The following is a 25,750-nucleotide window of genomic DNA, read 5'->3' as shown; positions in this document are numbered from 1 at the left end:
AAGGTGAGACACTGTCACACTCTGCCTCCATTAGTGCCAGCCCTCTCTCTGGAGAAAAGCTCTCCCCAGCTTCCTGGATCGTGAGATACCATGACCTTCTGGGGGCCGTCGGGCATATAACCTCCTAGAAGATCTTCAACTCATAAACACAGTAACAGAGCTACAAGTCATTGGGGAATGAAAGGAGTTGCTGGAAGCCGGTCACCTCGCAGGGCTCAGCACGTGTTCGTCTTTCTCCCTGCTTCCGTTGATTCTCACTTGACTATCATGGAAAAGCCCTATGAGCCAGGCACACCCCAGGCCAAGATGAACCCCTTCCCATACGGTGAATTCGGCTGCTCGGGGAAAAGTAACATAGTCAAGCTTCCTCAATACGAGACACTCGAGGCAGCCAGGGAGGCTGGCGATCTTGTTCACAGTCGTGCTGAGGACATTTATGAAACACAGCAGGTCAAGATACAGAGTTCATTTGTTGGACCTGATGAAAGTGTTGTTTCCACAGATTCAGGGAGGCTGCCAGGCTAGGTCTGTATTATTTTTATAAGGTGACTAATTTTCACTAAAATACTTAAATGTCTTCCTTCAGGTGCTATTTGCTCAAGCAGACGTGGGCCACAGTCACAGTTCACGTGTGAGTCATCATCCAGTCTAGATGAGCGCCTGCTTTCCAGACAAGGTTGATTTGTAAGCTCCCCATCTCTACCCTCATCTGCCTGAAACGCCAGTTTAAACTACAATGAAAACTCGGACGCTCTTGCATGGCTCCAAACCGGGAATGAAGGCTCCTTGGTCCAGACCAAGAGGAAGTACTTGTGGAGGCCAAAGGCTGATGAGCACGACGGTACGTAGTGGGGCCCCTTATAACAGTTAGTTGTAACATCTGAGGTCTTTTAACAAGAAAATGGGAATAAAATAGACAGGAGAACTAGGGCACAGATTAAATGCCTGAAAATAATTTAAAATATCACTTAAGGACTAAAATCAAAAGGAAACCCTGTGTCATGTGTCTGTTCCTACTGACTGCAGGTGTGGGGGCAAATGCGCACGGCTCCTGGGGCAAGGACTCCAGAGGCCTGAAAAGAGCAGGGTTTGTCACTTATACGCAGATGTCTGCACTGGTGAGGTCTCACTGGCTGGAGAGACAAGAGGATGCTACATACCTCTCGGGCTAGAGACAGCCTCCGCAGAATAACTTAAGGATTCCTCCAAATTAGACAAAGGGAGGAAGTTCTCATAGATTTTAATGGTGACTAAGAAACTTCACTAACTAGGACATCAGAAGTTTGGTCAGCAGTACATTACTTAAGGCAAAAATGTCTCTCTGTTCTGTAACAATTTAGCAAAGTAATATGAAAAGGAAAAACTAACAAAGTAGTTTTCAGAATTTTAAACAGGCCTCCTTTCCCATTTTAAAAACCCAGACATCATTTCAAACAACTTGGTTAAATACTCACGCCGATCACACCGTTCCTACCCAGAAAGGTGGCATGAGCCACCCAGAACCCTGGGGTTTCTGTTTCAGAACCAGGACTCTGTTTTTTCATTTGTGAAAGCTGTGACAACAGAAACTACTCTGCAGACTCATTATGAAGACTAGCTGAAACAGAGAGTCTAAAACAATGTCTCATATTTAATACTTTGTAAATTGGAACTACTCTTAGAATGCAAAAATGCACTTTTGTCAATTAATCTGAAGAAAAATTGCTGTTTTATAATCAAAGAAAAAGAAATCATGGTGGCTTACTGAATGTCTCTGACAGTGAAGGGCTAAGATGCAGTATTTTTCCCTGCATTAGACCTCCTCCCTCTAATATTCACTAAAGAACTGCATATGATTATAAATTAAGAAAATGGAATAAATTGCCATATCTAGGCATGTTCAGTTCAGTCGCTCCGTCATGTCCATCTCTTTGCGACCCCAGATCTAGGAATGTAAAACTTTCAGTAAAACTGACATTAATTTTTTTTCTTTTGATTTAATAAAGTTCCCATGTCAAACTCTTTCGGCTCCTAAGAAGTGATTAATGTGCTTTTAAGATTTTTAGCTAAAATGTTCATCAATCCTAAAAGGCAGTGCTAAATGTTCTCGCCTGGATAATCCCAGGGATGGTGGAGCCTGGTGGGCTGCCATCTACAGGGTCCCACAGAGTCGGACACGATTGACGCAACTTAGCAGCAGCAGCAGCAGCAGCATCAAACAATGATAGAAAGCAACTGTATTTCCCCCTCACTCTGCACATCAACAAAGAACATTTTTTTCAAACCTTTACCCATGCACAAACAGTAGTACTGAACCTTTAACTCAGAGTCCTTACTTTATAGAGAAAACAGAAGCACAGTGTAACTTGTTAAGGTCACGTTAATTCAAGTATCATTAATTTTTGAAAGAAAAAAGGTAGATTCCAAAAATTACAAAAATGAGGTTGACATATGGGTCACTTATCAAATTCTAGAGAAGGTTAACAGATGGCATGTGAGCAGTTAGAAAGGAGGTAGCATGCTTTCACTAAGAGTGAAGCATTTTCAGGTAACTTCATTTGCTTTCTTGATTTAATACACTAGCAAGATTAGGCTACTTCCATAGTGCTTGTCAACCAAACAGGACAATATTTCTTATTCTTACAGTGTCCTTTTGGGAAACGTAAGCATCTAAGTGACTAGTAGTTGCTTCAACAACTGTAACCAAAGCACCAATTGGTGGGTCAAGGTAATCTAGAGGGCCATCGACAGCGGCATTCTGAAGAGGGCCTGTATTTCATCCTGCTTGTTCAGTATTTATCAGTAACCTGGAGAAAGCCTCTGAACACCAAAGGCACGCTTCATCAAAACTGGGACTGACACAGGCTGGGAGAAGAATCAAGAGTTCATACAGACCTTTACAAGTTAGTTTTAGTAAGGATGAATGTAGTCTTTCAATTAGGTTAACGGGAAATTCTGTAAAATTATTAGGAACCAGCCTGGCTTACCAGCAATACCTTGAGGTTTAGCAAAAGACAATAATGTGATACGCGTGACTAAAAATGACGGTAATGATAATAATAATGCCAACATATAGTCGTCGTAACGGTCATATGAGAATCACCTTGATGATGGCAATAATGCATCTGCATCCGGCTTTAGTCAAACCACAGAACTCTGTTTAGTTTTAAGCAATGCATTATACGTGAGAGACTGAAATAGTCAATGCCAGCTGGTCCAGAACAGGTATCACGGAAGATCTGGGGAAAGTATGAAGCCTCAGGGGAGACATGAAGAGGTGGCCACGTAGAAGGAACAAGACTCACGTGTGCTATTTGGAGCGTGTGGGTGACGCTTCTGTAATAATGAAATCCAATCCTTGTAGGGGCGCTGAATGGCTCGACCTCTGGAAGGCCATCAACCACTTCTGTATGGCCGAGTTCTCTTTTAGCCTCTTCCTTCTTAGATCACAGCGAAGGACTATAAAATCGTGTGGTCAGGAGCCTATTTCAGACTTCCTGTCAAGACTTGTGTTCTCTGCTATTAACTCTAAATCCTCGAGGAGGTTACGTTATGGAAGTGATATGACTACACAATTAAATATTAGAAATGACCACTGAGTACATCCTGTTTATTGTTTATGATTTACACGAACAATGATGGTCTGGGGTTGCAGAACAATAAACCAATCACTGCATTGGGACTGGGCTTTTGAAAAGCGTGCATTCCACGTTAACAGTTCACAAATGCTTAACAGCCTAATATAAATCCAGATCACAAATAACCTTAAAGAGTCAGTCAGCTTAGAGATAAATAAGAAACACAGAAGAAAACCACACAGATTTACCTTTAAATATCAGCATTCATATTACAACAAAGAAAACATTAAAAAAAATAAAATCATTAGGTCAAGTCACTTAACATATAATAACAGAAATAAGAGAAACATATTTTAATTAATACTAATACTTCTAATTTACCATCATATATTCTTTACTTTTTCAAAATTTAGTTGCCTTGTCAGCCTCAGATTATATCAGCTTGTTACAAGGACAATTCTAAAACCTCAATTTTCTTTTTTACAGAATTTTTAAGCCAACTCTTATTGAACCTTTTCTCCTTCACAGCAGCTGTTTATAGATAGTAGGGAGCCAAAAATGAAGGGCGGAAACAGATGGAAAGCAAAAAGTACAACAGCTATCTTAAGTTCAGCTCTCAACACTGCTGGTTGAATTTGGAACCAAAACCTCTTAACAACTGGCAGATAATAGCTAAATCTTAAGAGGCAAAGAAGAAATGTTTTCCCTCTGACAGCTGCTATCTAGAAGAAAACCAAGGTCCATTATACTGCCTAAATATAACGTGTGGCTTATTATAGAGAAGCCTGGAACAACGCCAGTTTAACCAGTAAGTGTCACAACTGATCATTATTACTTAAAGGAAACAAACAACAACAAAAATCACACTAACCACAAATTTCCACAATATACACATGAGAATTAACTTTAATCTGATTTGACCCCTTGACACTAACTGATTATCAATGAAATATGGTATGGAAAGATCACGGAGTAGAAAACAAGCAGATTAGTTTATACAACAGTGACTATATACATCAGAAGGAAAACATGCTACCTAATGCAACATTAAGGCCTGAATGTAAGCATTTCCAAAGTCACAGATGCCCCGAAGAACCTCTAAATTACAAAGTTACCACATTACATGCATGCAATGTTCAGTTTTGTTTTACCCATAAAAGGATACACAGTATTTTGCTGTAAATACCAGACACATTTACAATATATGCAAAACTTAGAATGCAAGTTTTATGTTCCTTATATTTAAGCCTCAAATGTGCCAACAGTGAAAATTCATTTATTTTTAAGAGTGGAGAAAAGAGATGGAATATAAATACTCAGAGAAATTATACAAATAAAACATAAACTTTGCATTTGGGAAGCCATATAAACATTCCTTTCTGTGTCCAAACTAAACTATCAGTGGACTACTGTGATGGATGTACACTCACTGTGTGCTTTACTGCTTTACTTGCTCAAATGTGGCATTCTAAGACACATCATCATTCTCCGGTCTTGGTATCTCAAGACATCTTTAAGTTAAATATCTGTAAAGCATCTGTAAGTTAAATATCATGTCCATGTTGATATATACTTGCCTAATGGGTGGGACACCTAAACAGAAAGCTGTGCAGTCTTAGTTTGGTTACATAATTACAGAGATGACTCTGTGGTCAGGTTTCCCACTAAAAAAAAAAATGTGAGGAGAGCTGATTTCCTCTCTTGTGTAAAAGCTTGTGAACAGGTCTCTTTCAGAGGATAAATTTGAGGTCAGAATCTTTTCTTTTATAGAAAGGAAATTAACACCAGAGCTGTGTTACCTGTTCAGTTCTATTTACACAATTACTAGGGAATCATACAATCTATTCCTTTTTCATCCACAGCTTCATTTGACCCTATTTTAATTCTGGGTGAATAGTTTTACCAAAATATATTAGTGCAAAGAAACAAAGGCTGATAATGTAATATGAATAATCTCTGTTCAGCAATACTTTAAAGTAATAAATTATAACAGAGGAAGGTTTAGATATGTTGTAAAAAGGTGTGGTCAAATCTGTCCTGTACTCCATCAATTTGATGCTTTATACAAGATAGAACGATTAATTTTCTAGTTTTTTTAAGGATTCAGATTTTCCTTTGGGATACAACAGAATGAGTGTTTTAAAACACTTCCTACTTGACTTTCCAAAATATTACAGAGTCAAAATACCTTTAACTATATCCAATATTTATTACAGAAATGTGTCATGAGTGTTCTGGACCTTCAAGTATAATTTTAGACAAACAGAAAGGATCTCATAAGGCCATCTAATTCATCTCACTGCACCAAGCACTGAGTACAGGAGACTGTTCATATTCTTTACTAACTTTATGCACATCCACCAGTTCAAATATAATAATTAATTGTCTACCTAACCATTTCAAGGAGACTACAATTAAGATATAAACATTTTGTGATGCTCTAGCTAGAAGTTTTGTTTGGCATTCTAAAAAGTCTTAATTTGAAAGAATAGATAACCTTCTTACAAAACCACTCAGTATTACGAACCAAGAGGTTTTGATGAAGCAAGAGCAAAGGGACCAAAGAAAAAGCATGCTTTAGAATTCCTTTTTATTTCCAACGAAACCAAATTTTATACTGTTGTGATCACAATCTTCACATTTGATGCAAATAGGAAAGCTTAATTATAATCACTTAGTGGCAGTACTCCAGACAAAACCAACAATGTGTGCCACATAGATGATTATTTCTTCTGGAAAGAATTAACTGATAAGCTTGACTTTACAATTAATAACATGTTAAACGAAAGAAAATGGATGCACTACTTCAACATTCAGCTTGAAAACATTTAGTACTTTCTGCAAACCTAAACTTAAGTTTAGAAAGCTTAATATTCTCTTTCTAAACTATGGCATAGACTATATATAGCATTTTTAATATATTTATATATAATTATTTGCACATCAGATTTAGAAGGAATCTGCAGATTTACTTCTATAGACCGATCTCATTCAAGTGGGAAGGTTTAGGGGGCTTCTGTAGCACTGTCACTTGCAGCGGGGGCGTCACGATCAGGCTCAGAGGAAGCGGCTGCGGGTGTTTCCATCACAGCAGGTGGGAAGTGACGGCGGCACACGGGGCAGGTCCCGGACTGGAGGGAGAAAAACCGAGGGAGAGAAAAAGCAAGTTCACAGCCAACAAACGGAAAGGAAGCTCTGAATTGCTATGAGGTATCAGAACAGTAGCATTATCCTAAAAAAGTCAAACAATGTAAAAACAAATGAACACCAACCCACAAAACACAGAGAAGCAGAATTGTGGCCCCCCTCACCCCATCAGACTCTAACTTCTTTGCAGGGAGCAATGTCTCCTCCTCAGTCTGTGTTGCGGGTCACGCGTCTTTCCTCAGTGAGCGTTACCTGGGCGTCCACTGTGCGCTCCACTGAGCACTGGCGCTGCAAGGGTGACCTAGGAGATGCAGGGCACGCCCTCCCCTGAAGGGAACTACTATGCATCTAAGTGTGCGTATTAAGAGAAACCAGAGACCGAGTTAATTCACCTATTTACTACATCAAAAGGGGGTGACAGAGAGTGAGACGGCTGGATGGCATCACCGACTCGATGGACGTGAGTCTGAGTGAACTCCGGGAGTTGGTGATGGACAGGGAGGCCTGGCGTGCTGTGATTCATGGGGTCGCAAAGAGTCGGACACGACTGAGCGACTGAACTGAACTGAACTGAACTGATTACATCAAATCATCCCCTGGGATCTTCCTCATATATAGTAAAGGCTCACTCTAGTGTGGTACAGATAGTCAAAGCAGATGGACTTGTAGCCCTTCTTTATAAGCCAAATACTTCCTTTTCAGAAAGTTAAGAAGAGTTAGGTGCCTTCTGAATAATAAAACAAATAAATGAGGCAAGGTGGAACAGGGAAAGCAGTTAGACTGGGAGTGCATGATTTTAGGACCAATGGCAGATTACAGAGATTGCCATCTGGCAATAGATAATCCCCTCACAAATCTTTTTCCCGGAGATCTCCCCGACAGAAAACAGGTTGAAGAAACCATGCTGCTGAAGGTGACAAACATATGTATCTTGGGAACCCTCTCCCCAGAGGAAAGGCTTCACACTCTGCTGCTTCCTGACAGGAGAGAGACTAAAGAAACTACGACCTTGGGTTAAAGCAAAATCACCGACAACTCAAGACTGTACAACGTAAGTGATATTTACAACTCAAGAATTTAATTCAGCAAACAGGTACTGTGCACTTGCCACAGAGATGGAGCCAAAGAGCAACAGCGGAGGGTCAAACAGAGGGGTCCAGTCTCAGCCAGGCAAGCGCACTCCAGCTGCGGAGCCGCGCGTGGGTGACAACTACTAGCAGACGAGTAAGGACACCGATATGTCCCCGAGCTGTCGTCAGGGGCAAGTGGAAGCGCGCGTGCACCATCCGGGGTGACACGCAGCAGGCACAGACAACACGAGCCCCCCCGAGGCTCTGACACTGCTGTGGGCGCTGAAAGACCAGGGGTGCTCAGAACAGAAAAGCTGGAATTCAAGCGGGGCACCCTAGAACCTCTATGTTTACAGTAAGGAGGTGATCACACCAGGCTAGGCAGACATGAGTAAAGGTACAGAGGAGTAAACCTGAAGGACACACTAGATCCCAGAAGGCCTTGAAAGCCCAGACAGGAACTTTAGATATGATAAAGGAATAACGAACACTTCTGCACTGGATTTGAGAGATATTAACTAGAATACTGACAGAGATGAAGTGGCAGTAGAAGGGGAGCAAGACCAAAGCAAAAGACGGAAAGAAAAGGGAGGAAGGAGAGGGTGGAAGTGAGAGGGAGGAGACGAAAGAAGGCGGTTATGGAGGAGAGGGAGAACCGCATCCGAAGTCACCCAGCTGGGAAAGCATCTGGGAGCTCCTACTGAACTGCACGTAAATATACTTTATGCAACAATAGAGTTCACGGAGATTTAAAGAATACTTCTTTAAGCAATTAAAATATACTTAAAAATTATTAGGTAAACATTAAAAAATAGTATATAAAAATTGCATCAGAGGTACTTGGTAGGTAATTAAATATCATACACATTTTTACTTTACATTTTAAATATTTTATAGAAGTACAGTAGATTTAGAATGCTGTGTTAATTTCTACTGTATGGCGAAGTGATTCAGTTATACATGTCTTCTTTCGCATATTCTCTTCCGTTATCGTTTATCCCAGGATAGTGACTATAGGTGCCTGTGCTATACAGTAAGGCCTTGTTGTTCATCCTCATTTTTAGAGGTGCCGTCTCATATTAGAGAATATCTGTACAATGCTACAGTACTGAGTAGCCCCAAAGACTTCCTGGCTTAAGGTATTTTTGAAAACATAAGATTTCAGAGATACAATCAAAGATCTAATTAGTTTTATCCTAACAACATTTTCTTACGTTGTTTTTTAGAAAATGTTAGTTTTTAAAGGGATTCCCTGGTGGCTCGGACAGTAAAGAATCTGCCTGTAGTGCAGGAGACCCAGGTTCAATGGGTAGGAAGATCCCCTGGAGAAGGAAACGGCAACCCACTCCAGTATTCTTGCCTGGGAAATCCTATGGACAGAGGAGCCTGGCAGGCTACAGTCCATGAGGTCACAGAGAGACGAATACAACTGAGCGACTCACACTTTAATAAGGTAAAATAGTTTGATATTACCATTAATCTATAATCATTAAAAGGTAACCAATTTTAAACACTAAATTAAAAAATATTTTCAATATGTAGCTAAGTATAACAGGCTTAAAAAACACTACTGTCATCATTAACTTGTAGAAGAAACCATTAAAATATTAATTCTAAAAAAGTAAACCTGCAGCTCACCTTTTGTAGCCAAATTGAGACACAAGGTTTGTGAAAGAAATGGTGGCAGGGTAACTCTGTTGCTATATCATCCTTAATATACTCACTGCAACAGATTGGACAGCACTGCTCCTGACCAATAGCTGAAAACAAATGACATGACTCATCAATCCCACAGAGTTCAATTTCTATAAAACTGAAATCCAACACATTAACTCATAAACGATAACTACAGAAGATGAAAGAACCAGAATTTGATCAATTAACTGGCAAATGTATTTCTGCTTAATGCATGACAATTTGGAATTTAATAAACATTGCTTTTGTAGAAAAGTTGACTGGAGAACATTTGTTCCCAACCTATCACTTGATAAATTTAAAAATTCCATTAAGTAAGTCTGTCAAAACTAAGTTTCATAGGAAATCTAATGAAAGTGTCTGACAGTATTTTTATCTTCTATATGCACTGGTAACATACTTGAAGATGCCACGTGTCATTTGACACATTTATTAGAGATAAGCTTTGCTCTTACCAGTGTGATCTTCAAGAACAAGGGTCTCTGGAAGACCATCAATGCTCTCCTTACTGGCTGGTGGATTGGCCACTTCAACATCCACTGCAAGAGACTCTAAGTGTGCCAAGGCAGTCTGAAAATGGAAAGTCACAGCACTTCATTAGATATACTTTTAAGTAGCAATGAAAGCCATGTTTAAAGGTTTCATCTAAAATCACATCTGGCATCACCCCTCTTCCTGTTGGTTTCTTTTGCTTCAGTTCCTACAGTGAACCAAAAATATCATAAACACAGAGAAAAAAATAAATCTGTTTCTCACAAGTACAACAAAAATCTGTTTTGTCTAAATAACCATTTGACCATCATACTTGTATTTTCAGAACAGTGGTTTTCTTCTAACTTGTGTGTTTCTGTAGGAAATCAATCACTGAAAGAAAGTAATATTCTGGACAGGTTCAACTCGTGAAAGCAAAAGATGGCAAGGTTACAAGACGCTCAAGGCAGGGAAGCAAACACTGCGCTCCTGAACGGCAGGATCTACTCCTGGCAGAGAGTCCGCGCACCCACGCTACCAGTTCACTCGTGCTGGCACAACCCCTTTTACTGCACTTGGCAGATGCTGCATTTTTTATGAACCAAAGATTTCTGGCAGCCCTGCCTCAAACAAATCTCAGTGCCACTTTCCCAACTGCATTTCTCATTTCATGTCTGTGTCACATTTTGGTAACTCTCACATTTCAAACTTTTATCATTACCATCTTTGTTCTGATGATCCGGGATCAGTGAACTTTGCTGTTACTGTGATCCACTGAAGGCCAAGACAGCGGCCAGTGTTGTTAGCAATGAAATGTTCCCACATTCAGGTGCATACATTTCTTTGGACATGCTGCTACCGCACACTTAATACAACACAGCACAGATGTAACTTTATATGCCCCGAGAGGCCCAACATTCGTGTGACTCACTTCACTGTGGTGTTCGTGGACTAAATCTGTAACCTCACTGAGATATGCCCGAACTCCCAGTTATCTGGGCTGTGAACTTTATCTGGGGACTCAAATGTCTCGAAAAAGTCACTATTCTAAGAAAGACAGGAAGACCAGCAGATCATACGACCATCTAGTAGGAGTCAGCCTCATCCATTTGTGGCTTGATTAGCCCTTTTGACTATAATTAAATGAGAACTGCAGACAGGACCTATACTCACAAGATCTAAAAGGTAGAAACAAACCAAATATCTACTGATGAATGAATGACTAAACTGGTTAGTAAAGGGAAGTATATCATCAAATTCAGAATCCTCTGATACTGTACTATGGTAGTATATTAACCATTTTATTGAGTATTAACGTTAAAGGATAAGAGTATTAAAAATAAGTACACTACAATAACTTGCTAAATACTCAATAGTCAAAGAAAAACTGGGGACATCAAAAACCTAAGGGGGGAATAAAAGGGCAGAGCTTTTTGCATGCAACTGGAAGTTGTTACCAGCAAAAATAAGCTACTGTCTTATGTAAACCTCACAGAAAAAGCAAAAATCTACATTAGATTTTTGTGTAGATAATACATCGACATTATCAACACAAAAGATAATGAAAATCAAGTCACAAAGAAGACAACAGGAGAGGGAGAAAGGAACAAGGGAACTACAAAACAGCCAGACAATAACGGGTAAGAACGAACTGGTAACTTCTTACCAGTCTCCAATCAAAAGGCATACAGTGGCAAAAGGAGAAAAAGATGACAACTCAGCTAACCATATGCTACCTATAAGAGACGCACTTCAGCTTTCAGGAAACACACAGGCTCAAAGTGAAGGGATGGAAAGAGACCCTCTATTCAAGAGAAATCAAAGAGCAGGGGCAGCTATACCTGCATTAGATAAAAGAAACTTTAAGCCAAAAACTGTAGTAAGAAGCAAAGATGATTATTATGTAAAGAATCAACTCATCAAGAGGAGGAAAAAATCAAAAAAATATATACTGAATAACAGAGAACCTAAGCATAGTAAGCAGGTAAAAACAGATCTGAAGTGAGATTAGACAATGATAAGGTAGTATCAGGGGAGTTGAGTAACTCACTTTCAACAACAGATATATTACTCAGAAAACAAAAAGGAAACACTGGACTTGGACTCTATTTTAGGTAAAACAGACAGATACAGAACATTTCACAAAACAGCAGCAGAACACACATTCTTCTTGGATGCACCCGGGACATTCTTCAGGTTAGATCCTAGCTCGAAACAAGTCTTGACAAATTTAATAAGACTGAAGTCACACCAGCTATCGTTTCTGACCAAAATGGCAAGAAATAAAAATCCAACAACAGGAAGAAACTGGAAAATTCATAACTACGTGGAAATTAAACAAAACACTTCTGAACAACCAATGGGTTGTTCACATATTCAGTATGCCAAAACTTACAGGATGAAGCAAAAACAGGTCCAAGAGGGAAGTTTATAACAAAAAAAAGTATACATTTAAAAAAGAAAGAATAGAACTTCCATACAACCCAGCAATCCCACTCCTGGGCATACACACCAAGGAAACTAGAATTGAAAGAGACACGTGTACTCCAATGTTCATCGCTGCACTGTTTATAATAGCCAGGACATGGAAGTAACCTAGATGTCCATCTGCAGACGAATGGATAAGAAAGCTATGGTACATATACACAATGGAGTATTACTCAGCAATTAAAAAGAACACATTTAAATTAGTTCTAATGAGGTGGATGCAACTGGAGCCCATTATACAGAGTGAAGTAAGCCAGAAAGAAAAACTCCAATACAGTATACTAACGCATATATATGGAATTTAGAAAGACAGTAACCATAACCCTGGATAGGAGACAACTAATCTTCGAAAGTATAGGCATAAAGTTGTTTCTTTTATATTCTTAATACATCTATGAATAATTCCCATTTTGAATATCGTTTATTTGCAAGATTTTTCTTGTTGATTATAGTTACCTGATGTTTCCCTTTTTAAAGAAGCTTTTTAAGGCAGCTTTCACTCTGTTGAGTTTCTCAATTTCATTTTTATTGTATTAATACCTGGTATGTATTAGGTGCTTTCTTCTCTTTATGATTATTCTGTTTATCTTGCTAACTTCTTAAACTGGCTGTATACTTGTATACTCATTGCTTTTCCTTTTTATGTAGCCTACTATATTTAAGGCCTCGGTGGACAATGTTTTCCATATCCCATAGGTTTTAAGACTTTATATTTTTGTTATCTTTCTTTAATGATGTTGTTTTTAAATGCCATGTACTCAGTGAGTGATATAAACACATTATAAATTTCAGTTTTCTAATAAAAAAAAGGGGGGAATTACTCAGGCAACCTAACTTTACACATTAAAATTTGTATAGAACCACAAAAGACCCTGATCGTAAATAGCCAAAGCAAAGAACAAAGCTGAAGGCATCACATTTCCTGATACTATAAAACTACAGTGATAAAACAGTATGGAGCAGTATAAATATAGACACACCTAACAATGGAACAGAACCAAGGACCCAGAAATGAACCCTGGAAAATACAGGACCCAATAAAGGAGCCAGGAATACTCAGTGGGGAAAGGACAGTCTCTTCAATAAACGGTACTGGGAAGACTGAAAAATCACACGCAGATGGATAATCACAGGCATAAAACTGAACCCCTAAGAATAACTGATGCCTTTGAACTGCGGTGCTGTAGAGGACTCTTGAGAGTACTGTGGACTGCAAGGAACTCAAACTAGTCTATCCTAAGGGAAATCAGTCCTGAATATTCATTGGAAGGACTGATGCTGAAGCTGAAGCTCCAGTACTCCAGCCACCTGATGTCAAGAGCTGACTCACTGGAAAAGACCCTGTTGCTGGGAAAGACTGAAGGCGGGAGGAGAAGGGGATGGCAGAGGATGAGATGGTTGGATGGCATCATTGGCTCAATGGACATGAGTTTGAACAAGCCGTGGGAGATGGTAAAAGACAGGGAAGCCTGGTGTGCTGCAGTCCATGGGCTTGTAAAAAGTCAGACATGACTCAGTGACTGACAACAACAACGTTACACCACTCACAACAAAATTAACCTGACATGGAATAAAGACTTACATGTAAGACCTGAAACGGTAAACTTCCAATTATAAGATAAGTAAGTCCTGGGGATTCAAGGTGGCAAAGTGATCATAGATGACAATACTGTATTACATAGCTTAAATAAGGGAAGGGAGTAAATCTTAAACGCTCTCACCACAAGACAGAAACGGTAGTTACGTGAGGTGACAGAGGTTAACCGCCCTCCTGTGACAGTCGCCACACAATATGTAAGTGTGTCGAATCAACACACTGTATTACATACCTGAAATAAGGTAAGGGAGTAAATCTTAAGTGCTCTCACCACAAGACAGAAACGGTGGTTACGTGAGGTGACAGAGCTTAACCACCCTCCTGTGACAGTCGCCACACAATATGTTAAGTATATCGAATCAACACACTGTGCGCCTTGTGTGCGTGTGTGTCAACTCGCTTCAGTCGTGTCAGACTCTGTGTGGCCCCGTGGACGGTAGCCCGCCAGGCTCCTCTGTCCGTGGGATTCTCCAGGCGAGGATACTGGAGTGGGTTGCCATGCCCTCCTCTAGGGACCATCCTGACCCAGGGACTTTACCACGAGTACCACCTGGGAAGCTCTATGGTCCACCTTAAATCTACACAATGTTACATGTCAATTATATCCCAATAAAGCTGGAATAATGTGGTACATGCAAACAGTGGAGTACAATTCAGCCTTGAAAAATAAGGGAATTCTGACACACGCTAAAACAAGGGTGAACACTGAAGGCATTACGCTAGGTGAAACAGGTCAATCACAGAAGGATAAATACTGTGTCCCTGATACGAGGTCCCTAAAGCACTAACATCACAGGACAGACAGCAGAATGAAGGCTGCCATAGAGTTAGAAGAGGAGGGATGTGGTTACTGTTTATATGCTCACTGCCCCTCAGCTCTGTACTTAACAATGGTCAGAATGGTAACTTTCACATTCTATGCCCATTACCACAATACAGAATAAACCAGGCTTTCTAGGCAGGAACAGGACTCTGCCCGATGGTCAACACTGTGCTGTCTTGGACGGCAAACAGTCTTTTGTATACTCCTCATAATCTAGCCTAGGTATTTCAGCAACCATCTTTACAGAAAGAATTTGAGAAGACCTACAACAGAGTATAGGGCAAAGCAAAGTCAGGACTGAAACAAGAAAAAGCAAAGAAAGGTTTTTTATAAAAGTTAATAAACACAGTTAATAACGCTGAACCCCAAGTTTGACTCTGATTTGCAGACAGATATTGCAAAAAGAAAAACAGTGTGCCAGTAACAGAAGTATTGCTTCTCAGTTCCAAATTCACCTTTCATTTCCATTCTGTGAAAACAGATCTGGGCCTTTTAAGTATTCTTCCTTTGTAAGCTCAGGCAGTAGACGGTGCTGGAGAGACAGGAGGAAAGGACTGCTGCTTAGTTCCAGCGGGCTTGCCCCCGGGAGGAAGGAAGATGCCGTCTCTATCCCTACCTTGGTTTTTGCACCACAGGACTGCTGCTCCAGCTCCTCCAGTGAGAGGCTCCCCTAGCACCCGGCTCCAGAAGCACACCACTCTCCCCAGTGCCTCACAGCTGTAGGGTAAAGTGGCCAGCAGCCTCCCCTGGCACTCATCTTGGGTGGTTTTATAGCAGGAGTGCTTCCAGTGAGTCACTTCCCTGGGAATAGCTTCCTAGCACTCCAAAGCCAGATTTTTGCCGAAAACAAGAGGGCAGATTTTCAGCAAGTTCTGCCAGCCTAGCAGTATAAACACTTCTCTAAGAACCATGGTTGCATCCTCTTCAACACCATCTGGATCTTAACCCTGTGGGCAGAGGGGTAGAGTGCTTCATCTCAGCCCTTAGGCTATCCCTTAAATCTGCTATTCCTATATTCTTCAGAATTCACTTTGCTTGGGCCTCCCAGGTGGCACAGCGGTAAAGAACCTGCTGGCCAACTCAAGAGACACAGGAGAAGTGGGTTTGGTTCCTGGGTCAGGAAGATCCCCTGGGGAAGGGAACAGCAACCCACTGCAGTATTCTTGCCTGGGAAATCCCATGGACGGAGGAGCCTGGTGGGTTGCAGTCCATGGCGTCACACAGAGTCGGAAACAATCAAATACACACACATGCAGCCTAACTGTAGTTAGTTATTCTTATCCTGCTCAAATTACTGTTTTCTCTCTTGTGACTGAATCCAGACTGACACAGAACTGGTATCAGGCACGATTCCATGAAGGAAGAATGGGACTGGTGTGGCGAAATCTTTCGGCTTGAGCTCAGAGCTGAGCTCCTTATCAACTGGGATGGGCTGCTCTCAAGGCACAGGCTGCAGCGGCATCGGAACTAAGCTGTCTGTGGTGGAATGCAACCAAGTACCAGCTGAAGCGCGTCGTGGGAGCCCAGCTGTTTGCCACACCTGACCTGATGGCAGTAACGGTGACTGTAAAATCTGTGACGTGTGATGGATCCTTCTGAGTGTCCCTGCAGGCTGACAAGGAGAAAAGGACAAACCTGGGCCCAATAACTTTCAAAGGGAAGCACAGTATGAGAACCACAGTGTGCCCATGATAGCCCTGGAAAAAAATCTCTTATTTCTGAAATTCTAACATACGTTTCAAATTAATTCTAAGTCTTGTCAAGTTTCTCAAAAATTATACCACTAACTGGTTAAAAAACAGGATGCTAAAACTCAGAATGAGGATATGTGGTTGAATTCAGATGTAACTGTTTTGAATCCCCATGACACTCTGCATCTCCTTTACCAGCAGGAGTGGCTGACCATCCACAAACCTTGCCTCTACATGAAACTCCTGGAGAGGGATAACTACGTACAGAGCGCCCATCCCTTAGTACTTCCTCCCCAACAGTAAAGTTACCAGAAGACTACAGCAGCCAGAAAAGGCAAGATGACTGAGCACAGCAGACTCCTGAGAGACGTAGGCTTGGGTCCCCCCACCAAGTGAAGAATCCTAAGCAGGCAGACCCTTGCTCAAGACGGGAGAATAAGGGAAAAGGACACTGCAGCTATCAATGACAGCCTGTGGCCAAGCACAGAGGCAAGGACTAGCGGCTCTGCATTCTCCATCTGCTTGGTGGATGTATCTGTTTATCTGCATCTAACCATTTTTTCCATCCTTCCCATTTTATACAGCAGTCAACTTTACAATTCAATCTTTATGTAAAAGAACATTTAGCATGACTGACTTGTGGAGTCATTAACATAGCCAGCAATGAATGCAATGACTCCTGGGGCTCTTTATCTGCTCATCGGGGGAAAGACTGAAAACTTTTGTTGTATCTTGTTAGACAGAAACATAACTGTTGTGTATTGGATGGGAGTTCAAATGTTTGTTGAAAGGGGTATACAGAATCCAAGCAGTCAAAGATATATGGACTGTTCCAATGACCAATTAGATCTAAATTCACTACTTTAATAAGCTCTGTGAAAATGGATTTGGGCCATTTAAATATTTTCCATTTAAATATGTCAAGCTTCGTTCACAGAGACTGCTGAAGAGACAGAGCAGCAGGGAAAGGACTTTGCTCCTGACCCTCGTGAGAAGCCCGTGCAGCTTCTGTGGCACAAACAGCCTTTGCCAGCAGCAGACTCCTGCAGAGCACACAGCTTCGCTAGCACCCAGCTCTCGCAGGGCATGCGGCCAGTAGGCTTCCCCAGTCCCCACCGCGGACAGAGCGCTCCAGTCAGACATCACTCTCCAGGGCTGATCTTCCCCAAGTTCTGCCAGCCGAGGACTGCAGTGACTTCTCTGCTATTCAATGAGCCACAGCTGTGCCATCTCCACCAAGGTATGGATCTCAGCCACGGACCAAAGTGCGAACTCTTCCTTAGGTGGTCCTGGGTGGTGACTGCTCCCTGTGTGTGTTTTTTCTACATTCTTTAGAATGATCTTTGTTAGTAAACACTCCCTTTTCATTCTAATCCCTTGTTACAGTGATTTTTACGTATGTTGAAATTTCAGGTATTTATTAGCACTACAAATTGCAGTCAACAGAAAGGAATAATGAACCCAGTGACACAAACGTGTATTAAAGCATAGTTAACCTGGATTAACCTCCCCAAATGGATCTTCCTATAAATAGAATCCCTTCTTTTTGTTTATGTGTAGCACAGATGAGCTCTCTTTATTTTAAAACTTTCCCATAAAGAGACAGGGAAATGGGAAGTAAGAGCCTGTTACTTGTCCCTTCTTTCTCATGAATAACTATAGCTGCAATCATGAATGTCCTTCAATTCCCTATGTACTTCTCAAGGTAAACTCTGTAAGAACTCATCTGTAAATTTCAACATATGTAAAAATAATTTATTGTCTTGGCACTTACATATATTTAAGATGATCTGGGGTCACTTATAAGCAACAAGTGCAAGAAAGACCACTTTACAGCCACTGCTACGAAAATCCATAAAAATCTGTCTATACCTTAATACAGTATATATTCAAATGTTAGTTCAAGTGTCAGAAAGACAACTAGATGGCCGAAACAGCCAAAGCAGCACAATCCTTTGTCAGCACAGAATCTAGTTTCTAAAGAATAAAATAATTTAGCTTTTAAAGAATGAATAATTATACCAAATGATTTATTATGGACTTTGAATGACCACTAATTCCGTACTAGTGATTAGCACTAATTAATGATGTTAGAGGATTACCACTTGGCTGGCTGATAATTTGAAGGCATCTTTGAATATAGCCATTTACTGAGAGCTTATGACGACACCAGGTATCTTGCTAAGTGCAAAATTTTGCTTTTCCCATTTAGTAGATGAGGACCTACAACTTAAGAGGTTAAGTCAACTATCCAAGGTCACACTGCCTAAAAGAATCACTGAACTCAGAAGCCTATGTGTTTATCTCATTTACTATCTTTCTAAGTCCTACACCCCAGCGTATATGAAGTGCTTTGTAAATATGTGAGGATATTCCTCAGGGCTTATGGGTATGGAGAGTCTAAGAGACCAAATTTCAATTAACTTTCTTCTGTAATCTTTCTTCAAAGGAATCTGCCTAACAATGCTCCTCCAATCACTGTATCATCCTGGCTCTTCTACTCCACATTCCTTTTTTATACTCACCTTTTTTTCCACTTTATAAATAAAAGCATATGTCTTTCCCATTCAGAGGGGCAATCTGAAATACTGGGGTCAAACTGAACTATAACGACTGAATAACAAACCTTTGTGGATGACTTCCAATTTTCCACTTTCAAAAAAAAAAAACTGAAGGAGGCTCTCAACAAGTTTTGGGGATTTTGGCAAATACCTCAGAAGAATTCAGTGACACGCTATGATAAACTCCTTCCATCCCTATCGATTGATTTATCTGAATAAGGTTTCTCAACCTTCATTCATAAAGATGAAAAGGAGAAATAAATTCATGCTGACTTATATCTCACTCTATAAATAAATAAAATTCACTCAATCAGGAAGGAAAAAAAAGCCTCCATATAATTAAGAGATGCATTTCTAATGAAAGTTTATGTTATGTTTAAGTAATTATATATAAAATTTGTATGTAAGTTTGTTCTTGATCAATAGATATTGCAAAAAACTTTAACTCAATCTACACCAATTTTTTTTTTACATTTAAATTCCTGAAGATATTTTTACTGCAAACTGGTATATTAGGTTAAATAATATTACTTAGGTTTTATGCTAAAAATCTTTAGATGTCAATGTCAAGATGTACAAAGGAATACTTAAATTTTGGGGAGACTGAGTAAAAAGTTTTAATACCACTGTTTCAAACAGTTAAAAATCTTAAGTATTTTGCCCTATTTCTCGCTCAAATCAGAGAAAGATATGAGGTAAATATTTACTGCCAATATATTAACCAATAGCTACTACGCAAAAAGAAAGGTCAGCCTAGTATTGGAAAAATAAGAGAAAACAACCACTGCCAAAAAGAGGGCTACTAAGAAAAAACAAAAACAGAGCACTCAGTTTGCTTATTATTCATACTTGTTTTTCACTTATTCACAAAATGTTAGTGCTAAACCTAAATGGAAAAATCCTACATTATCTCAGTTCACTTTTCAAAATGATTAAGTAAGTACATGCTAGACCTAGGAAAGTAAACATTTCTAGAGACTGACAGGAAGAAGGAACTGTACTGGTTCTCTAGGAGTGAAACATGCCTCAGCCAAATCCAAATAAAATAAAGCTGAGCACTCAATCTGAAGAAGCGGTTGTGCTGTGGGCAAGGGGACACTTCACGCTGTTCCTCTGAAACAGGAGGACGGATGGGTAAGCGCGACTGACAGCGTGCGGCCACAGGCCCCTGAGAGCAGCGGGCGGCAGTGAGAGTCTGAGCTCCCGGGCGTGTGATGCTCTTTCCTGCCTCGTGGCTTTGCTGCGCGGCTACTGCCTTTACCCAGCATGACCCTCATGACAGGCCTCACTGGCTCTTCTTTTAAGACGCCAAACGTCACACTTCTCATTAATAACAAATAATAAAGTTTTTAATTTTCAAAATTTCTTTCTAAAGATATTACCACATTGTAGGAGATCATAAACCACTAGCATAATGGGAAAAAACTATCTAAGCACTGCAAAGTTCAGTTCAGTTCAGTTACTCAGTCGTGTCCGACTCTCCGCGACCCCATGAATCACAGCACGCCAGGCCTCCCTGTCCATCACCAACTCCCGGAGTTCACTCAAACTCATGTCCACAGACTCGGTGATGCCATCCAGCCATCTCATCAAAACCAGACTCTAATACTGATGTATTCCATGTGGTCACTTAAAATTTGTTTAACTCAAGGAAGTTAGTAATCTTTAATCTTTACATATTCTATTTCTGATGCAGGTTATCATGTTGTGCCACTGCTTTCGTGTCAGAATTTGGGAAGGCAAGTTATATAACCTGGGAAAAGTCCTAAGAATATATAATTCTGTCTCATGATGTTCTAACTTTTCTTGTAGTGTATAGTATTTTTCCCTCCTCCCAGTTTTACTGCAACATAACTGATATACAGTACCATGTAAATTTGATGTATATAGCATGATGATTTGACATAGATAACATTATGAAACCATTATCCCAACAAGTCTAGTCAACACCCATCATCTCAAGAGATGAAAAATCAAAGAAACAGAAAAAAATTATTTCCTTGTGATGAGAAATGTTAAGATTTACCCTCTTGACAATTTTCACATATAATCTCAATATAAACATGCTAACTGCATTTATCATGTCGTCCATCACATCTCCAGTGGTCATCTATTGGGTGCTGCTGCTGCTGAGTCGCTTCAGTCGTGTCCGACTCTGTGCGACCCCACAGATGGCACCCCGCCAGGCTCCCCCGACCCTGGGATTCTCCAGGCAAGAACGCTGGAGTGGGTTGCCATTTCCTTCTCCAGTGCATGGAAGTGAAAAGAGAAAGTGGAGTCACCCAGTCATGTCTGACTCATCGTGACCCCATGGACTGCAGCCCACCAGGCTCCTCCGTCCATGCGATTTTCCAGGCAAGAGTACTGGAGTGGGGTGCCATCGCCTTCTCCGCATTTATCGTGTAACTGGGAGTTTATGCTTCTGCCTGCCTTCATCCAATTCCCCCTGCCCCACAACCCCCTGCCTCAGTAACCACAAACCTCATCTCTTTTCCTGCGTTTGTTTGTTTTCAATGCATAATTGACCCACAACAGTGTATTAGTTCACTAGCACACTACCAACATAGTGACTGGTTATCTCCATACATTTCGGAACGATCCCCAGGATACACAGTGTTTCTCCTGTGGCCACTGAGGAAAACACTCACTATACAGAGTAACTAAGAGCAGTGGTCTCCATGGAAGGTGACGCACGCCTCAGTGACGCCAAAGCAGAGCTAATGCGTGTGTGCGCGCACGTGTGTGTGCGTGTGCAGGTAAACAGGTCTGTCTCTATTTCCTACTTTACGAGTCTAATCTCAAGGCTTCAAGCTAAGACACCATTACAGTGCTCCTGAAAGTTCTCTCATTCCTTTTCCTTCTTTTACTTTTGACTCATTCATCTTATTACCATCCCTCCACTGGAAATCACTATGGAGACAGTAATTAAGACTTCTTCTTAACAACAACACTCACTGGTGCAATGCAAGTTTCCAAATGTGGAAAAGCTTGGGCTTTTGACCACAGGCAAATACAATTTTGAAGAAGCTGTTTGAGTTTTGGTCAAACAAAGCAAAGAAGGCAAGACAAACAGGCACCCAATGTGCCATGTTTATGAGCCTGTGTACGTGTGGGGATGAGGGTGAGTGAATTTTCCAACTGCATTAAGCAGCTAGATAGATTCAGAAGCCATACGAACCAAAAAAGGGAAGCAATTTGAAATATATCTTTAGATAGCTTTAATTTCATTTAACAAATATACTTGTGTGTATGTGTGTAAAAATATTCAGATTCAAAGACCTGTATAATTCAACAGAGGAAGGATATTTCCTAAATGCTGTAGAAGGAAATGGCAACCCACTCTGGGGTTCTTGCCTGGAGAATCCCAGGGATGGGGGAGCCTGGTGGGCTTCTGTCTGTGGGGTCGCACAGAGTCGGACACGACTGAAGTGACTTAGCAGCTTAGCTTAACAAACAAAACAAATACTATATTCTGCAGTAAATACTGGAAAATACTATAATTTCAGGCAAATGGGCAGGATGTCAAGTACAATTTATATACACACACACTGAATCACTACTTGGTTATTATTATTATATTGGCAAAAAACTTATTCACCTTTTCTTAAAAGCAGTTTAGAAAAATCTTTAATTTTTATCACTGTGCATCCCACCAACCATATATGGGAAACCAGAGAACTAAAATACCTCCATAGCCTGGGCCAAGCGCTCTTCTAGCGCCATGTATGTGAGGAACTGAGGATCCACATAAGAAATAGCTTCAGCAACTCCGAGTCCATCTGCGAAGCCATCAAACAAGCTGGGGAAGAAAAAGTACAACCGTGATTTAGGAAACCTTTATGGTGAAGACCAAATTATACACTAGCATACTGACAAGCCAATAAACACACAAGCAGAAAACCTTAAAATATTTTAATATAATCTTACGGGGTGAGGGGCGAGAAGAACCCAACAGGAAATTAAACGCTAGGTGTAAGGAGTTAAGATACCATTTCCATTCCTAACAGGATGCCACACTCACTGCAAGTTTGTAAGAAAATTCTCTGCTGTTTCTAGTTCTAGTTCTGGGAACCATGTATGGCTGGGATAAACGTAATACTTTTTATCTACTAATTCTTTTCCATGTCGTTCCCCTTTATTTTGGTTTCCAATATGAATTTTGGTGAGAACATGGTAAGAATTACTCCATCTATTTTAATTCTATCATTGATCAAAGTCTCTTTTTCTTTTACCTTGTACTGCTTAATCACTCTGGCTTAAGAATACTTCATTTTCGCAAGTTTTTCTCATTAATTTCTCTTCTATTTTTCTAAGGACTAGGGTTTCTCCCTTACCATTCAGTTTGAAAAAGATCTGAGCTCCTAACTGCTCACTTCTATTACTCTGAAGGTCGTAAGCCACTTGAAGAAAATATGATGTCTTAATCTGGTTCTCATCTTCTCCCCTCCACCTTTATACACACAGACTCCTCCTTTTCCTCTGGCCATGGAAATAACAGATACTTCAAGGTTCAGAAAGCACAAGACACCCTCAGTCGTCTTTCTATCTTGTTCTGTTGGAGCTCCGTCCCTTCAGGTACCCTTTCCGCGGGTAATTCCTAAGCCTCTACCCAATCCCAAACTCTCCTGAGCTCTTGATGTGTATCTTTAGTTTTCTGTGGGGCACTTCACCTCAATGAATTCCTACCACCTCAAATCCAACGTCTCCAAAACTGGGCTTATTTTGTCTGGTTAAAGATAAGCTTCTGTTGACCTCTGCATTCCTATCAGAAACTGAGTATCACAGTCAATAATACCCAGTTACTTATGCTAGCTCAAAATAGTTATGATGTGCCTCTGTGCCTCCATCAAAATTACAAATCTATGGCCCAGAGATCTAAAGTATTTCTATGAAAAATACATTAAAACTTAGTAGTACCTAGAAATCAGCAGACATCATACAGTACAAAAGGAGCGGGCATTTTCATACAATCACAGATTTCAGAATTAGAATTAAAACTTAAGATTACTGAATCCAACCTCCTTTGCACTATTAACTCCTTCATCTATCAGTGAGATATAGGGTACAGAGGAAGAATCTTGGAGTCAGACAGATAGGAATTTAATGTCACATTTAACTGAATTATTGCTAAATAATATGAAATTTTTATTTGGTGTTACTGTTTATCTATAAAACAAATTAAATGAGTAAATGCACACAGGTGCTGTGCAAGATGGCACAGATTAGGCACTCAAGAAACAGCAGAACCACTTCCTCCATGCAGGAAACATACTGCTTTCTAAGCAGGTGCATGTGGTGTCGGGGAACCCTCATTAGAAGTCTGAAATATATGAATTAAGTGCTCTAGTTCTGCATGCTGAAGCAACACAAACTATGTCCACTTTCCTCTTTCAAGTGATGAGAATCAACTATCCCCTAATAATTCTTTTCTTGTCTAAGCTAAACAAATCTAGACACTCAGAGCATAATCTGGTTATTATGTGGTAACAGAAGAATGATCAGTGAACATTAAATATTCCAGCACTGTTCATTTGGTAAACACCATGGTAATAACTGCCTCAGATAAGAAGCACCAAGGACGCTAAAACCAGTAGTCTGAGAGCAAACAGGTTACCTTCCCACTCGATGTCTGTTTAATTATAAAGGGAAAAACTGCAACTGTCCAGTGATGAAACCTGAGAGACTCTACCTTCACCAAGTGATCAGAATTAACATCATCACGGCCCGATTCGACGCCATGTGCCTTCTGATACGCACGGAGAACACAACACTGCTTCTATGGTATGCCTGCTAAAAATGTGTAACTCAAACCTAACTATGTCATCAGAAAAAATTAACCTAAGGGTCATTCTACAAAATAAATGGCCTGTACTTTTAAAAATACCTAATTCATAAAAAACAAAGAGTGAGGAAATGTTTCAGATTAAAAGAAAGTAAAGAAAACATGTTAACTAATCTATCTTGGACTGCATCAGAAAAACATTTCTCTAGGACTGCAAGGAGATCCAACCAGTCCATTCTAAAGGAGATCACTCCTGGGTGTTCATTGGAAGGACTGATGATAACGCTGAAACTCCAATACTTTGGCCACCTCATGCGAAGAGTTGACTCACTGGAAAAGACTCTGATGCTGGGAAGGATTGGGGGCGGGAGGAGAAGGGGACGATGGAGAATGAGACGGCTGGATGGCATCACCAACTCTGTGGACATGAGTTTGAGTGAACTCCGGGAGTTGGTGATGGACAGGGAGGCCCGGCGTGCTGTGATTCATGGGGTCACGGAGAGGCAGACACGACTGAGCGACTGAACTGAACTGAACTGAATGGCATTAATGGGGCAATTATAGATATTTGAATAGGTCTGTAGATTAGAACAGTACTTATCAGTGTTAATTTTCTGATTTTCATATTTTTACTGTGTAAGAAAATGTTCCCATTTTAATGAAATTCATTCTAGGTGATCTGTAAGTAAAGAGGCATCATGTTTGCAACTTACTACATGTGTCAAAAACAAACATAAGTAAAGGAAAGAGTGGCGACATGAATGTGGTGAATGTTAGTGCTCACAGAATCCGGGTGGAAGGCATGTGGGAATTTTCTGTACTACTGTTTGCCATTTTTCTGTAAGTCTGTAATAATTTCAAGAGTTTTA

At 40.4% G+C, this 25,750-nt stretch overlaps 1 protein-coding gene across 2 annotated transcripts in view; it reads right to left on the bottom strand.

Moving 5' to 3' along the window:
* Positions 1-3,572: 3,572 nt before the first annotated feature.
* Positions 3,573-25,750, bottom strand: part of PJA2 (praja ring finger ubiquitin ligase 2) — a 73,978-nt gene continuing 51,800 nt past the window's right edge. For both annotated transcript variants that reach the window (XM_055430198.2, XM_055430197.2), the window contains 4 exons: positions 22,787-22,898; positions 9,925-10,039; positions 9,413-9,534; positions 3,573-6,688 (listed from right to left, as the gene is read on the bottom strand). In XM_055430198.2, coding sequence (XP_055286173.2) covers positions 6,563-6,688; positions 9,413-9,534; positions 9,925-10,039; positions 22,787-22,898 — 475 coding nt within the window. In that variant the 3' untranslated portion in view covers positions 3,573-6,562. The remainder of the gene's footprint in view (positions 6,689-9,412; positions 9,535-9,924; positions 10,040-22,786; positions 22,899-25,750) is intronic.

The sequence above is a fragment of the Moschus berezovskii genome, chromosome 8 (assembly GCF_049115385.1).
Source record: "Moschus berezovskii isolate FMDL1 chromosome 8, NW_MosBer_1.0, whole genome shotgun sequence".
Lineage (NCBI taxonomy): Eukaryota > Metazoa > Chordata > Mammalia > Artiodactyla > Moschidae > Moschus > Moschus berezovskii.
This window is presented reverse-complemented; position numbering and strand designations above follow the sequence as displayed.